General features: G+C 35.8%; 1 protein-coding gene across 3 annotated transcripts in view; it reads left to right on the top strand.

Moving 5' to 3' along the window:
• Window positions 1-13,952, top strand: part of LOC144442466 (uncharacterized) — a 67,345-nt gene extending 53,393 nt beyond the window's left edge. For all 3 annotated transcript variants that reach the window (XM_078131826.1, XM_078131828.1, XM_078131827.1), the window contains exons 6-8: window positions 2,180-2,313; window positions 6,287-6,499; window positions 10,083-13,952. In XM_078131826.1, the coding sequence (XP_077987952.1) occupies window positions 2,180-2,313; window positions 6,287-6,490 (338 nt within the window). In that variant the 3' untranslated portion in view covers window positions 6,491-6,499; window positions 10,083-13,952. The remainder of the gene's footprint in view (window positions 1-2,179; window positions 2,314-6,286; window positions 6,500-10,082) is intronic.
• The last annotated feature ends 1,232 nt before the right edge of the window (window positions 13,953-15,184 follow it).

Below are 15,184 nucleotides of genomic sequence, written 5' to 3'. Positions count from 1 at the left end.
CAATCCCCATAACATATCATCACATCATATATGAAAATTTTGGACAGATTTCTCCTAAAATCGTAGTTTTTTGGAATCAAAACATACCTTAATTGAGTTATTGATATTAACGTTAAATATCATTGCTATACAAAATAATGTAACAATTTGCTTACATTTCATCGATCAACTTCGACAACAGTAAAAATCTATGTCGTCAGACATGGATGTATGCCCCAACTTGTTTACAAGTTGTTGCTAGCTTAAGAAACCAATCAATCAGAAATCGAATATGGCCGCCAATGATGGGGGTTGATACTTATGGATACCGTATTGATTTGTAGCAGCCTTGAGTTTTTACGTCTGTCCCGCAGGTAATAAAGACAGATGGAGTTATTACTTTGACGATTATTACGCAAACAATATAATTTGTAACCTCTCATGTGGCTTGCTATCAAGAGCCATGCATACATTTATCCATTGATCATTAAATGATCAATGATTTGAAATGACTCTGTATCAATATTAAATAATCCAAACGAGACATTTGTATTGTCTGAATGTTATTGTAAAACTAATGGAAAAAAACTTTAAGGGAATAGAATTTGAAAGTTTTGATTGAAAGATTGCTTGATTAGTTATCAAATATTGTAACATTTTGAAAAAAGATGTCAATCATTTAATGACGAAATAGTGTCTAAAATATTATGTCATTATAAACTCTAAAATATGACATACACAGGTCATGTATCGTGTACAAATTGTTTGTGAATGTCGTAGGATGGTAACTTGATACACAAAATAGTTGAAAAGCAATCTGTTTGTTTCATAGAATGAAAAAAAAATTCAAAATGAGACAAATTCAACTGCAAACAACTGTTCAGATTATGTGTCACTCAGGATTATTCAAATATGCGGCATTTGCATGTGAACAACCCAGATAGGGAATGTTTATATTTTTGGTGATGTACTTGCCAGTGAGTCATCACAAGTTCTCCACCCCCAAACATACTGTCAGTCATATGCAAAATAGGGTCCCAGGCCCAGGCAGTCGTACCTTTAAAACTTGAAAAAAATGTAAACTATCTTCATCTTGGACTTATAAAAATGATTTGTGTAATGAAGGAGAGATAGGGAGTATAATCGCGTGTGTCTGCAATGTTGGCAACTTTCCCTTTGGACGAACTTCACACTCAAAAGTGTTGTCAAGTTCTTGTTTATTCATGAATGCTTTTCGCATGTTTATGTTAGACTTTAATCGTGAATGTAATCTTTACAATCGTACAGAAAGAAGAGCTTAAACATTTTGGTTCAGATTTGAACAATACCACAGAGCATTACACCGCAGTTGTGATGTCCCTTTAAAAAGAATAACATGTTTTTGCCAGTATGGTAACACTTGTGTATTCTGTTAGGAGAGATGCAATTGTGTTACTGTGATAGTTGAATGACGTCATCGCCTTTGTAGACGTCATCAAGTATGACTGAAATTTCCTGAGTACAGCTGAGTTTCATGAAGAGTCGATACCACAGAATTAATGAACTATGAATATTCAATATAATGACGACATTTCCCATAGAAGTAAGACAGACCCGCTGGCGCGAAAATTATCCAGTTTACGCACACATACACACTACACGATTCCACAGACACAAACAGATATATATATATATATATATATATATATATATATATATATATATATATATATATATATATATATATATATATATATATATATAGTTTTGGTAGTACTGGAACTCTTTCTTGGTTGTAACTGCATATATATATATATATATATATATATATATATATATATATATATATATATATATATATATATATATATACAGAGACAGACAGACAGTCAGTCAGACATATATATATATATATATATATATATATATATATATATGTCAGTCAGACATATATATATATATATATATATATTTGTCTGACTGACTGACTGACTGACTGTCTGTCTGTCTGTCTGTCTGTCTCTGTGTGTCTTTGTGTGTGTACGCGCGCGCGTGTGTGCCTGTTTTCCTAGATCATTGTATGCAATAATGTAAACTTACTAGATGAAATCTTTCTGCATTTCAGTACTGAAACAATGCAACCACCAATATTATGCACTGGTGCAAGTAATAACGTACTTTATGCACTACTTAACAATACCTTTGTTCCTTTTTTTTATAGAACAAGAGTGTGGAATATTAGATTATATTTTAGATGACTGCGAGGTTATTGACCTCTACTCTGGTCTTGGTGGAGATGGATTCAAGGAGGCTTTTACAGGGCCTTGTAATAGGCATCAACTCTGCTATCTATGTGTGAGTATAGGTTGATTGTCTTTCTTGTATAAGATCTGGTCTTCACACATCACATTTCCTATACCTAAAGACTTTTTAATTGCCACGTCTTTTTGTAGTCTCAATGGAGATATAACACAGTGTTGGAGCACCTTCACACAGTGGCCAACTCCTCGGGCTGAATGTCTAAGATGTATCTTTGGTACAGTCTAAACACTCAATATTTCAAGAAAAAGCGGCCGACCAAATTTGACGAAGGGTACAGAAATCTGTCGCAAAAAAAATGATATTGGAGGTTGCAATCAGCCAAATTCCCAACATGATTCTCTGACCAAATCTCAATAAAATTGACACATACATCAAAGGAATTTCCGTGCTGAAATCTAAAACAAGGATATCCCTTTTTACACACATGTATCGTATTTAGGGTTGAAGGAAAATCTGTAAGTGGTCACGTGTGCAGTACTACAAACAGTTGCATGCGCAGACGACTGAAATCAGCAGCCTCGCTTTAAACCCAAACGTCACTTCCGGTTTGAATGTTCGTAACATGAATAGCTCAGTGAAGACAATGATTTGGCCTGTATTTTTTCATTACCATTGTTACAGTAATATGTAACAAAATTAACAATCCAGACATAAATTGAGCGTAATATCAATAATTAAACACCTAATGCTATGAGAATGTAAAGACTTATAGAAATGCACATGGAAACCATTAAAGCTTATCGAAGGCCCTCTGTATGTCAGTCACAGTAAGTCCAAAAGACAGGTGACGATTTGTTTGTAAAACCATCCTTAATAATTAATAAAATGGGACGAAGCTACTCCGGAAGATAATTTCCCAGACGAGACGCAAATCAGCAGTGTTTCTGCTGCTATCCACAAAGAGATAATATATTGTAGTAGTGAACTACTTCTATCAAGATAGCGTAAGATTGCCATATTGTAATGTCAATATTACCAACGAATTAGATTTCCCTCCGGGGGAACGGCGCCATATTGATTCGTAGGACCTTTGGAAGTGAAGACTTCGAAGATTTTGTGTATATATTAACTTACTTATTTGTTCGATTCCCAGTGCAATATTTGAGATCATACTTTGTTTCCTGCCTTCTATACTTCATTTCCCGCTCTTTTTTTGGAAAGGAGAAAATGTGTATGATTTGAAAAGAATGGCTAGCGAGTATTCTTTGTTGCATTTCAAATGGTCGTCTTAAACAATTCAGCTAGAATGAACATTAAGTCAATTTTGTTGTGATGCCAGGTAATTTATTTGAACAGTCCTCACTCTTGTAACTAGTTGTTGTAAAATGACGTAAAATGTAATCATACAGGTATGGCCCACATGTTTAAACCAGAGAAGGCATTGACAAGTTGACTCCCTCATAAACCCATGTACATATATGCATACATACACATATACAAAATGCAGATACACAGATACACAGACATCACACACACACACACACACACACACACACACACACACACACACACACACACACACACATACATACATACATACATACATACATACATACATACATACATACATACATTACATACATACATACATACATACATACATACATACATACATGCACACACACACATACACACACATACACATTGATACACACACAATACACATTGATACACACACATACACATTGATACACACACATTGATACACACAGATACATTGATACACACACATACACATTGATACACACAGATACATTGATACACACACATACACATTGACACACACACACACACACACACACACACACATTGACACACACACAGATACATACGCGCACACAATATTACCTTCAACCTATTCACAATTGACTTCCAGAAGTACAACATTGTGCATAGCAAAATTACAGAAACTATTCTGACCAGTTCGACTTAATTGGCGCAAATAAAAATATGAAGTGACTGTATGACCAAACATGAGGCCAACTCAACGGAAAAAAATTATATTTTATTCTTCGTAATAAGTTCCTGGAAGACAAAAATGATTAATTACTTGTGAACATAAATCGATCAATAATTCATGACAACAAATATTATTTCAAAATCGATTTCCCTTCACGCGTGTGTTCCTTTTTATCACTGGCCTTCAGCATTAATATATTATTTACATATCTCAGACATGATAATGTAGCGTGAGCAGTGAAATTGGCGATATCAATTCATTACCAAAAATATACCGCCTTATGACTGCTTGTTTATGAAATTTGCAATTTTCGCAGAATAAATTGTGAAAGTAAAGTGTAAATGATCTAATTTATCATATTTTTATGAATATGAAAAAATCTTGCAAGCCCACAGGCGTATACTATTTGAAATTGGAATGCGTATTTTAGTAGGGGCTTGTAGCTTTGGAGTTATACACCTTGCAAACGTCGTCATTTTTCACCAATATCTCTTAACAGAGCTTATTCGTTGCCCAGTATACCAAACATTTAAAAGGATAGACCTTAAGGAGCAAACGGACTTAAATTGGGACATTTCATTTTGACTGCTTGTGTCCAAGACAGGCACTGTGAGAACTAAAATAAATGTCCATCTTCCTGAATTAAAGGTGATTCAAAATGCTCTCATTCTCTGTCTCTATTTGCTAGACGACATGTTTGTGAAACATATTCTGGTTTTAAAACTTTAGAAAAGCGCCTGCAAACACCTTGAAATGACCTTTTTTTCAGTCAGTTCCCTTCGGATTTACTTCGAGAGTTTTCGGGTATTTCCGGTCCACCTCGACCACGCCATTTTGTGACGTCATACATGGACATCGTTAGTATTCAGGCTATGTATGACGAGCGTAGTCAACCGGTAGAATACTAGAATGTGCCTGAAAATCAAAGTTGTTCAAATCTGTCCAAACTTTGTCATTTGAAAGCTTGTTCCTGGTCCTTTTGGAATTATAATAAAATCTAATTATGGATACACCACGTGACCTTGTTTTCAAGGGCAATTTCTTTATTTTCCAATATTTTTTACACAATATTCGGCAGCTAAATAGTGACTTTCAAAAAAATATTACGAATCTTCCCTATTAGATCCAACCAAAATCTAGAAACTTTTGGTGGGCTTTGAATATATATCATTCCAAAATGGAATCGATCGAACAAGCAATACTTCTAACCAATGAGGTTCTAGATAGAAATCTTTTTCCCGCCCAAAAGTATCTTCATCAAATTATAGAACCATAATCTGTTATTATATATGTGTAAAACTTGTATTCAAATATTCTCAAATCAAATTTATCAAACCTTTTATGAAAATTGAGACGCATTGACTTTTGGCGTGATGTGATAGCTATTGACATTCAATACACATAGCTAAAAGGGATGTGTGCACCATACACATTGGATTGGCGAATAATCAATAGTGCATGTTGTGTTATCAAGCTACATCAGATGTACATGACAGGTGCATCATTCTGTTTACGTCATCAATAAGTGACTATAAGTAAAAACTGTACAATTAATGAAGTAATAGGGGATTGGCGGCACGCTCAGATGTAATATGCCACCGGCGACTAACAGAAACACTTGTGACGACACACAGTCGGAAGTAGATGAGGGGAATTCTTTACTTATTTATCAAATTCGTCACAGTTTACAAGCAGGTATCCAGTTTCTGTTATAGTCATTTCAACTACAAAACACTCTGTTTTGCTAGACCATAATAGCTTACTATGACATTAAACTATATGGATTCTTTTAGGACATTTTCTTGGGTCAATCGTTTGACAAATTATTTCACATGAGTCGCCATATTGTGTTTAGAATATTTTAATGGATACTCTCGCGTGACTTGTGACGTCATTACTCGACGGGTTGGGGTTTATCTTACAAGGATTTTGGCAGGGAAACAAATGAAGCTGGTTGATAATTCATCCATTATAGTAGTTGTATCGTAGAGGCTATACGTGCAAGTCGTTTGTTGTGCTGAAAATGATTTTTCTCCTTCGTTTCAGGGGTCTACATATGAGGTATCAGAGAGGAGCTGTGACGAGATGTATTATGATGAGATGATGGATATGTGCAATGATTACTCCTGTCAACAACGTGTTCTGTATTTTCTAAAAGCAGCTCAGATTTCAAGAACGATGCCTGCACCCGATCCCTATTTGGATTATGTTTGTCGAAATGAATGTGTGGTCAATGCTCTTGTTCGATAAGATTTGCAGGTATTATACTTTCTTTTTCCACTATTTCCCTATCATTCAAGTTTCAATGGTAGCTCCCCCCTTTCTCTTTGTCAAAGAATTTTGGAGAGAGAGAGTGACATAGAGAGAGACAGAGAGAGAGACACAGACAGACAGACAGACAGACAGACAGACAGACAGACACACACACAGACAGACAGACAGACAGACAGATAGACAGACAGACAGTCAGTCAGTCAGTCAGACAGACAGAGCGAGCGAGAGAGAGAGACAGACTAGTGTGTGAGGGAGAGAGGGTAGAGAGAGGAATGGGAGAACATGAGAGAGAAAAAGAGAGGTAAGAATGTAGTTCATATTTGTATTCACAATTCTCAGAAGGTAGGACTTTGGCTTAGATCCGCTAGTATAAGCAGATTTGATAGTCTTTTTTTCACCTGAAGTGCTAGTGGCTGATGTTCTATATACAGACGACGACAACAACAACAACAACAACAACAACAACAACAACAGCAGCAGCAGCCGCAACAACAACAACAACAACAACAAAATCAACAAACACATCATCATCATCATCATCATCATCATCATCATCATCAACAACAATAATATCATAAGATAACAGACTTTGAAAAACCATTCTGTGAAAGCAAACGAGCTGACTGACTGTGTTGAAAAACGCGTACGCCATCAGACGACGACAGTTAGGGGAAACAGTGACTTGGAACTAATAGACTTCGACTGACCCTAAGAAATATATACAAATATAATATTCATATGTAATCAATCTAATATGCACTAAAGTCAGGAATAATTCTGATAAATGAAGGACGCAAAGCTCATACACATTAGACCAAGTGTGGTACTAAATAGACATTTCAAATGGTTTAACTCTTTGGCACAGAATCTCAATCCATTACCACATCGCCTACGTACTACTGCACAAATTTAATAATGATAATGATCATATACCTATAATAACCTCCCTGTGTATTGCTATGGAGAAATCGCGATTTCTACATAACTGTGCAATAACTATTCGTATCATGCCGTGGTGCGCTATGCCCAAATAAGGTCAGTAGCCCGATTTGTTGAACTACTTTTTTGTCGGTTGTTTAATGGTAGCCAACAAAGATACAACAGCGTCGCTGATCATTCCATACTGAAATCGACGCCATTATATTAACGAAATTCAATGAAATTCACTTAGAATTTGAAAAGTATTTTGTTTTGCAACAGTTAAATATATATAGTCACAGTTTTAAAAAAAAAATCAAGTACTGGCAACCAAGATTTGGATTTGTTTTATAAATCTGAACAAAAATTTAAACTCTTTGGTCGCACAACCTCGGCCCGCAAAGTCCATCTTTAAATATTCTTCATGTGATAAAATGCTATATGTATATACATATAACATTATCTTTGTATAAAACGTTGTCCAAGTGAAATGTCATGTATTTGACATTAGATGTTATATGCTAATGTCCACTCCCAAATACTTGTATTTCGTATTTCTTGAGGGCCAGGCTATTAAACCACATTTGACCTGCGTGATGTATGTACAGCAGAGTTGTCTCGGTTTTTCAGCCACGCTAATGGCTCCCGAGTGTGTTTCTGCTAAGGGCGGCTGACGTTGTTAGAGAGTCTTGGTAACCGAGTCTAGATGCAGACGACAGCTATATGTCAATAGCTTCGCATTTAGAGAATTTTTCTTAAGGGCAAGATAGTGACCATTGACCTTCGTGATGTTCTGCAAAAAAAGCTACAAGATGCAGACGACATAAGTTAATGGCCATGGCCTCGCTTTCAGCGCGAATGTCCTTTGATCGAGCGAAAGGTTTAATTGTCATACTGTACAGTGTATTCGTTCCAAGTAACTCATTTCATTCGTTTAAACTGGCCAACTGCGTGAACTATCAGAAAGTAATTATAATCTTCTCCCTGTAGACTTGAGTTCAGTCATTGATACCCATGATAACAGCTGATCATCTATGGCAGTGTAATGGAAATAACACTGCAGTAATTGAACTGAGAAATCGCATATCACTCCTTTATCGTAAAGTGTCAGCCTGTAAATAAGTGAGTCTTGTCTACGGCTACTTTGTGGCGAGAAAGATATCAGAACTTTATAAATAAAAAAGCTTCCAGTTTTCCCTCGCGATGTTATACTTGTCATTTTGATTGCTGTTCCTTCCGGCATTTCTTTAAACATATATTGTACATGAAATTGCAAGTGCATTGTCACAGTGGAATTAAGACAGTAACATCTCGTGTCGAATCCTGTCAGCAATCTCTCACCATAAAAATAGAATTTAAGATGCAAATAATTCTGACTTATATTAAATGTATAACCAATATATGAATAGCAATATATATGTAATATTAAGGTTATAAAATACTTGATTTTGATACTATAGAATTATGTGCAACAACCCTAAATTATTCATAGATTATGGAAATAACGACAAGCAATGGCTTCATATAAGGCATTGATTTGAATATACCAGATTTATTCTAAGACTAGCTTTTCATCTGTTGCATATTTAATAAGAGTAATCGACCACTTACAAAGTAAAGGCCATTTGACGGGTGGGTCGATCTATTTTTATCGTTCCCTGTAGATTCAAGTCAATTTTCAAAGTTGGAAAATGATTTACGATAATACCATTTATTGCCTATTGCAGTGACCTTGAATCAACAATTGGAGTTTCTAAATAGGGGCATTTGAACGTGATTTAATACCGACAAGCTTAGTATTTATATTAAGTAGTTTGATTTGTACGGCTTGGACAAGCTTAATTAATAAGACCAATATATATAAATATATGTATGTATGTATGTATGTATGTATGTATGTATGTATGTATGTATGTATGTATGTATGTATGTATGTATGTGTGTGTGTGTGTGTGTATGTATGTATGTATGTATGTATGTATGTATGTATGTATATACTATGTATGTATGTATGTATGTATGTATGTATGTATGTATGTATGTATGTATGTATGTATGTATGTATGTATGTATGTATGTATGTATGTAATATTTGTGTCTATATCTATGAAAATAACGCAGTTTCTCGTTCCCGTATGATGTCACATATTTATTTAATATACTATATATTCATTTCAGTTTTCAGTTTATATATTGTGATGTACATTTCATTTGTTGTTAATTTTGTTAGTTATTGTGTATGTTAAACTACTTTTATTTGATTCCCTGTATTAAGGAAGTGTGATTTTTGAATTGATGAATTTGTAGTATTTGTAAGATTTGGTCTAATAGTATGCTTTTGACATAATTTTCTAAATGTAATATTTTAATTTTGTGTGTTTTTGCTAAAGAAATTAGGTCGACTTCATTGCATGGATTTGCTTAATTTTTTTTTTTTAATTAGCATTCCTTGGGGTCTCGATGGTTTGTGGTACAACCCAAAATCAACCCCAAAGCATCGTAAAGTTCTTGACCAAGGTGCTTTTCAGACATTGTTAGCTATTAATATGTAACATTTCATTTGGTTTTGAAAGTAGAATGGCTGGCTTCTTAGCAGCTGTAGCGAAACGTTTATAAATTAATAACTTCATTTCATATTTGCTGTCTTCAGGTCATATTCCGAGTGTTTGATCTTGCCGCAATGACTGATGGGAATGTTATGCATTGTGACTACTGACGATGCGTATCACCATGACGATTGTTGCTATGGTTTTCTCAATCATCCCAAGACGATTTGATGTAATCTGGAAAGACGACACTATTTTTACAGTTACTATTGTGTATATATCTGCACCAGAAAGGTTTGGCGAGATCTTCAAGAACTGCAACAACAAAATGGAATGATCTCGCAATTTCGCGCGAGAATTATGACCACAGTCTGCACGTGACTCTAAAGCGAATTTCTCATCAAATCTCTTGTTTGTAGAGTCTCTATTTTGATATTTAGAAATTGTTTTCATCACATTAAGTACAATCAGAGCTAGGTATTTCACGCAGCTTCAGAGAGAGAGAGTTAAATTGGAGGGAAGTTGGGAAAAATCCCTGCCATTCACTGTGTATTTAATATCCACCCACCACCCCCACCCCCCCCCCCCCCTCACCACCACCACAAATTCTGTTCACCATTGAGATGATGAACTGATTATTCCTCACCTCAAAATACTTGGATTTGGATGTATGTAAATGACGTGTTATTTGTTCACTGTGACATGATCGTTTCATGTTGTACATGTAATAATTCACTTCGTTAGTTGTCGATTATCATCGTAAAGTATCGGAAAATTGGCGGCCATTTTTTTCTTTTTAACTGTTGAGCATACTAACCCTTCCAAGAACATGAGAAACCTTACACAATATTTTGCAAATTTGCTTTCCAAACTAGTCGACACTTTACAAATGATTTTCCCTTTTTAGCATAGTTGAACTGAACAAACACAAGCCTAGATGTAGCATTTCTTGAAGTATTTGTCTTTTTTCAAGATATCTCACAAGTGCTATGCCTGCACATTTGTACCTTATTCGCGTTTGGTCACGTGATTACATCATCGAAGGGAAGTGTTTTGCTTCTATGAATTATCTGTAATTACTTCTTATACTGTCAACCCTGGAAAAACGTACTTGGAAACTGTTGTATATTATCGTAATGTGATATGACAATCAAATCTATAAGTGTCAGATTTATCTCCCTCTCCCCCCTCAAACTATGATTCACAATGATATGACAATCAAATCTATTAGCATTACTGGGACAAGCCATTAAAGAAGCAAGTCCACTTGTTATCAAAGAGTACCAATATTTACACATGTGATGATGGGCTCTTACATAACACAAGTAAACAGTGTAGTTCACAGCGTAAGATCATTTCTAAGGAGTGGGTCAATTGAGGCAAACCTTATCTCCGTCTTATATCAGTTGTTATCAATTTATTAGGCTATTATAAGTAACACTACAAACAGCTTTAGAGATGCAAACAACTTTTATGACACCCGTTTTCGTCAGGCAAGCCCGCGGGTTTGTTGCACTTGGACCGTTAATGGCTTGTGAATGTCATGGTGTCAGACTTATCTCTCCCCCCCCCCCACCCTATGATTCACCTGTATGTGAAGTTTCTGCAGCATTGGAACAAATTTCCTAACATATTATTTTCACTAAAAGTGCCAATCAATCAGCTGTGTGGATACCTAGCTCTTTGTGCAAATTCACAAGTACATGTATATGTTTGGATTTGATTTTGAAATATATCCCACTGTAGCAATCGCTCGCCGTCGTTAAGGGCGCCATTTACCATATCAACCTCCAGCCTTGTATCAGTGTTCGGTTTGTTTGGGATTGGTTATGCTAAGCATATGAATCATAAGGAATGATATCAGAATGTTGTAAACCGGGATGTTTTTCAGTGCCTTTGGCCACTGTTGCTTGAAAATTGATGGTGCAAATTGTGTAAGGAGTATAATGAATTTGAAATTTCTGATTAAGCTCGAAATACCTATATTTTCACTGTCTTCTGCTTCTTCATCTATCCTGGGAACTTTTTGTGATGTTTATAATATAAAGTATGTGCATTTATCGCCATATAGAAGTAGATACAGCAATAGTATCCGAAAATTTGTTCATGCAGCTTACCGATCTGTTTTGATGTCTAGAATTGTGCATTCGTCAACAGTGTGTACGTGTTTCGTGTGAACATCTTGTATACATTTTCAATAACAAAAATACCATTAGAGCCATATACGGGCTTAGACAGCCTTCCCATATATGGATACGTTGACCATAATGGGGCATAGAGCATGTCCATATAAAGATAGAGTGACCATATATGGACGCACACAGCTTTTCCAAATATGGATACAGTGACCAGAGTTTGGACATCAAGCGCCTAGCCACTATGGATACAGTGACCATATATGGGCATAGAGAGCCTTCCAAAGTGCAGAGATACATTTAATTTACCCTCTTGACTATCACTATTAATTTTAAAAATTCAAATATTTTGTTGCGAATTGTGTATAGTGTCAAGGGTATGCATGCAATGTTAGAATAGACGACAATGTAACTCATTAATATTACACGTGACAGAGTTTAACCAATAATCATCAAAGTATTCTAATGACCCGGAAGTCCAGGTCAGTTGCCGCTACTGTAAACAATATGGCGTCAAGTTTTACAAAAGCATTCAATATTTGTCATGCAGTCTTAAGAAGAAGTCGAATAATTAAAAAAAGGCATAGGGGACATGTAAATATTGTTCATTTTTATCTAAGCTTTTGGATTAGTGCATATGACATTAACGCAGAAGATCAACTCAACTCATCTGCACTATAAATCCAGAAGCAAAGAACAATATTTTCATTACGTATAAATTGAGAGAGTTATACCTACTATGCATGCAGACGGTAAAGTACCTTCGTTTTCATAGATTTTGACAAAGAACAAAAATGTGGACCATTCTCCCAAGATGCATTGTGATATTTTATTTGTTGACCCCTTAGCACATGACATTACGATGTCAAAACTTGTTAGCGGGTATGCAGTCTCGGTTACCCAGACGCTTGCCGTTGAGGGCATAACCCCCTAGCAGAGTCTGGGAAATACAATGTCGCCTATTGTAAGGAGCAAAATGGCCGCTGATGAGTTCTGGGACTGTCACTGATTGACTATGCCCTCAACGGCAAGAGGCTGAGTAACCGTGAGTACGTATGCAGTCTCGGTTGCTCTGGCTCCTCTGACATCCGCCGGTCCTAGAGACTGGAGCCAGCGAAGTCGAAGGAGTCGTATGGGCCAACCAAGACTAGTATGTACATAGAGACATTTGCAATTGGCTGTAGGTACTTTTGATATCTGTTGTATCTGTCACTGCAATCTTTTGTCTTATCTTGGAACACATAAAGGTCAGACTGTTGTAACTGAGTGAATAACAGACTATTCACTTTGAATGAAATATGGTTGTTACTGATAAGAAAACTGCCAGGAGTCTTCTTTATAGCAGAGATTTTTAAAATGTCATGAGCTCGGGGTTAAAGGTCATATGTGATAACTGTAACATCACTCCAGAAACGTTACAAAGGTGTTTCTGACATGCAAAGGTTTTGGAAATATTATTTTACTCAGTCTAGCTAATATTGAAGGTTATTTACCTTTGGAAACTGATTGGCAGTATTTTCCTTGAGAATAATGAAGCGCGCGATTTCTTGCAGTGTCGTCTGCTCTGAGACAAGGGGTAGCTCTTGTAATATCGCCCTATTCAAATAGACGGACGTAAAACAATTCGCTTTGACCGGTCGTTCAACTGAAACTCGGGCTGGAGATTAATATACAAATTGAACGGGAAGTCGAATGCTATCTGAATAGGCGTTATTGCTAAGACGTACCCCCCTCCGTATACACTGTAAACAAGGAACGAGTGACAGATGGGTAAACACAAAATATTGCCAGCCGTACTTTCGAATTTCATGACTGCATTATTTTTTATATTCATTAAGCATGCGATATATATATATATATATATATATATATATATATATATATATATATATATATATATATATATATATATATATATATATATATATATATATATATATATATATATATAATCATTGGAAAATCACTTTCGATATAAACTAAAAAGACAAAAACAAACTAAACTATATTATTGTGGCATGCTGACGGCAATCTATCAATTGGATGTTAGCATGTGATATACACTCTCACAGCCTTCTCGGGCGTATTTTCCCGATGGCAAAATTGCAACGATAAATAATACCTCTTTGCGGTGCGTCTCGGAGGTGCCGTAAAGAGGCCTGGGGTTTTACGACGACATCACACATTTAGAATGTTTAGTCTATGGCAAGACGTGCTGCCCTTTATTCGTGTGTACAGACTTCCAGGGTACATTTTCGAGGACTTCCAATGTTTTACACTATCTTGCAATTGAGTTTATCAGCAGCACTATCACTCAAAACCTACTATACATCACAATAATAGTTTTAGTTTGTGTCTGTCTTAGCTTATCGAAAGTAAGGGCGCTATAGTCTGTACTTTATGTGATAGTCATACAGCATTGAGATAGGAAAGTAATATACACGTGTGGAGCGCCACCTACGGCCGTATCTTAAAGTCGAGACACGACTGCTTAGGAAGTGATAAGTTATTTCGACGAGTAAAATTTTTTTGCTTGGGCATTGGTTATCAGGCTCTTCCCACAAGAGCTTTGGATGGGGGGGGGTGCAATGATATAACTAAAACTTTACTCCCACCCTGTAATAACTGATCAGTCCCTATTGATAACAAAGTTATTACCGTTAGCAGTGCAATATAGTTATAATTTGTAGCCACTCTATCACATCTATATATCTATGTCTGTTATATATATAACTATGTCTTTTTCTGCTTACAAACATTCAATATGTGAAAATTTACATTTTTTGATAGTTAATGATTTAATCCGATAAGAATTGAATATACGTCAAATCATGATTGTCACCGAATAGATGGAAAGAGTGATGTGGATATTTTTTGTAAACCTTCTGCGGCACATGTACTTAATATGCCCATGTCTGTTTTTTCAACGAACGTTAACCCAAGTTAATTAGCCTATAAGCAACGCCTAGTCAGGGCGCCCTCACACATTGCTGGTCTACACCAAAAGTAGTAACAGGCCGTTAGGGGCGATCGTCACAGTGTATCATATTGTCTAAAAATCCAAGTCAGCC

This window comes from Glandiceps talaboti, chromosome 11 (genome assembly GCF_964340395.1).
Source record: "Glandiceps talaboti chromosome 11, keGlaTala1.1, whole genome shotgun sequence".
NCBI classification, from domain to species: domain Eukaryota; kingdom Metazoa; phylum Hemichordata; class Enteropneusta; family Spengelidae; genus Glandiceps; species Glandiceps talaboti.
Note: the sequence above shows the minus strand (reverse complement) of the source record. Positions and strands in the feature narration are given on the sequence as shown.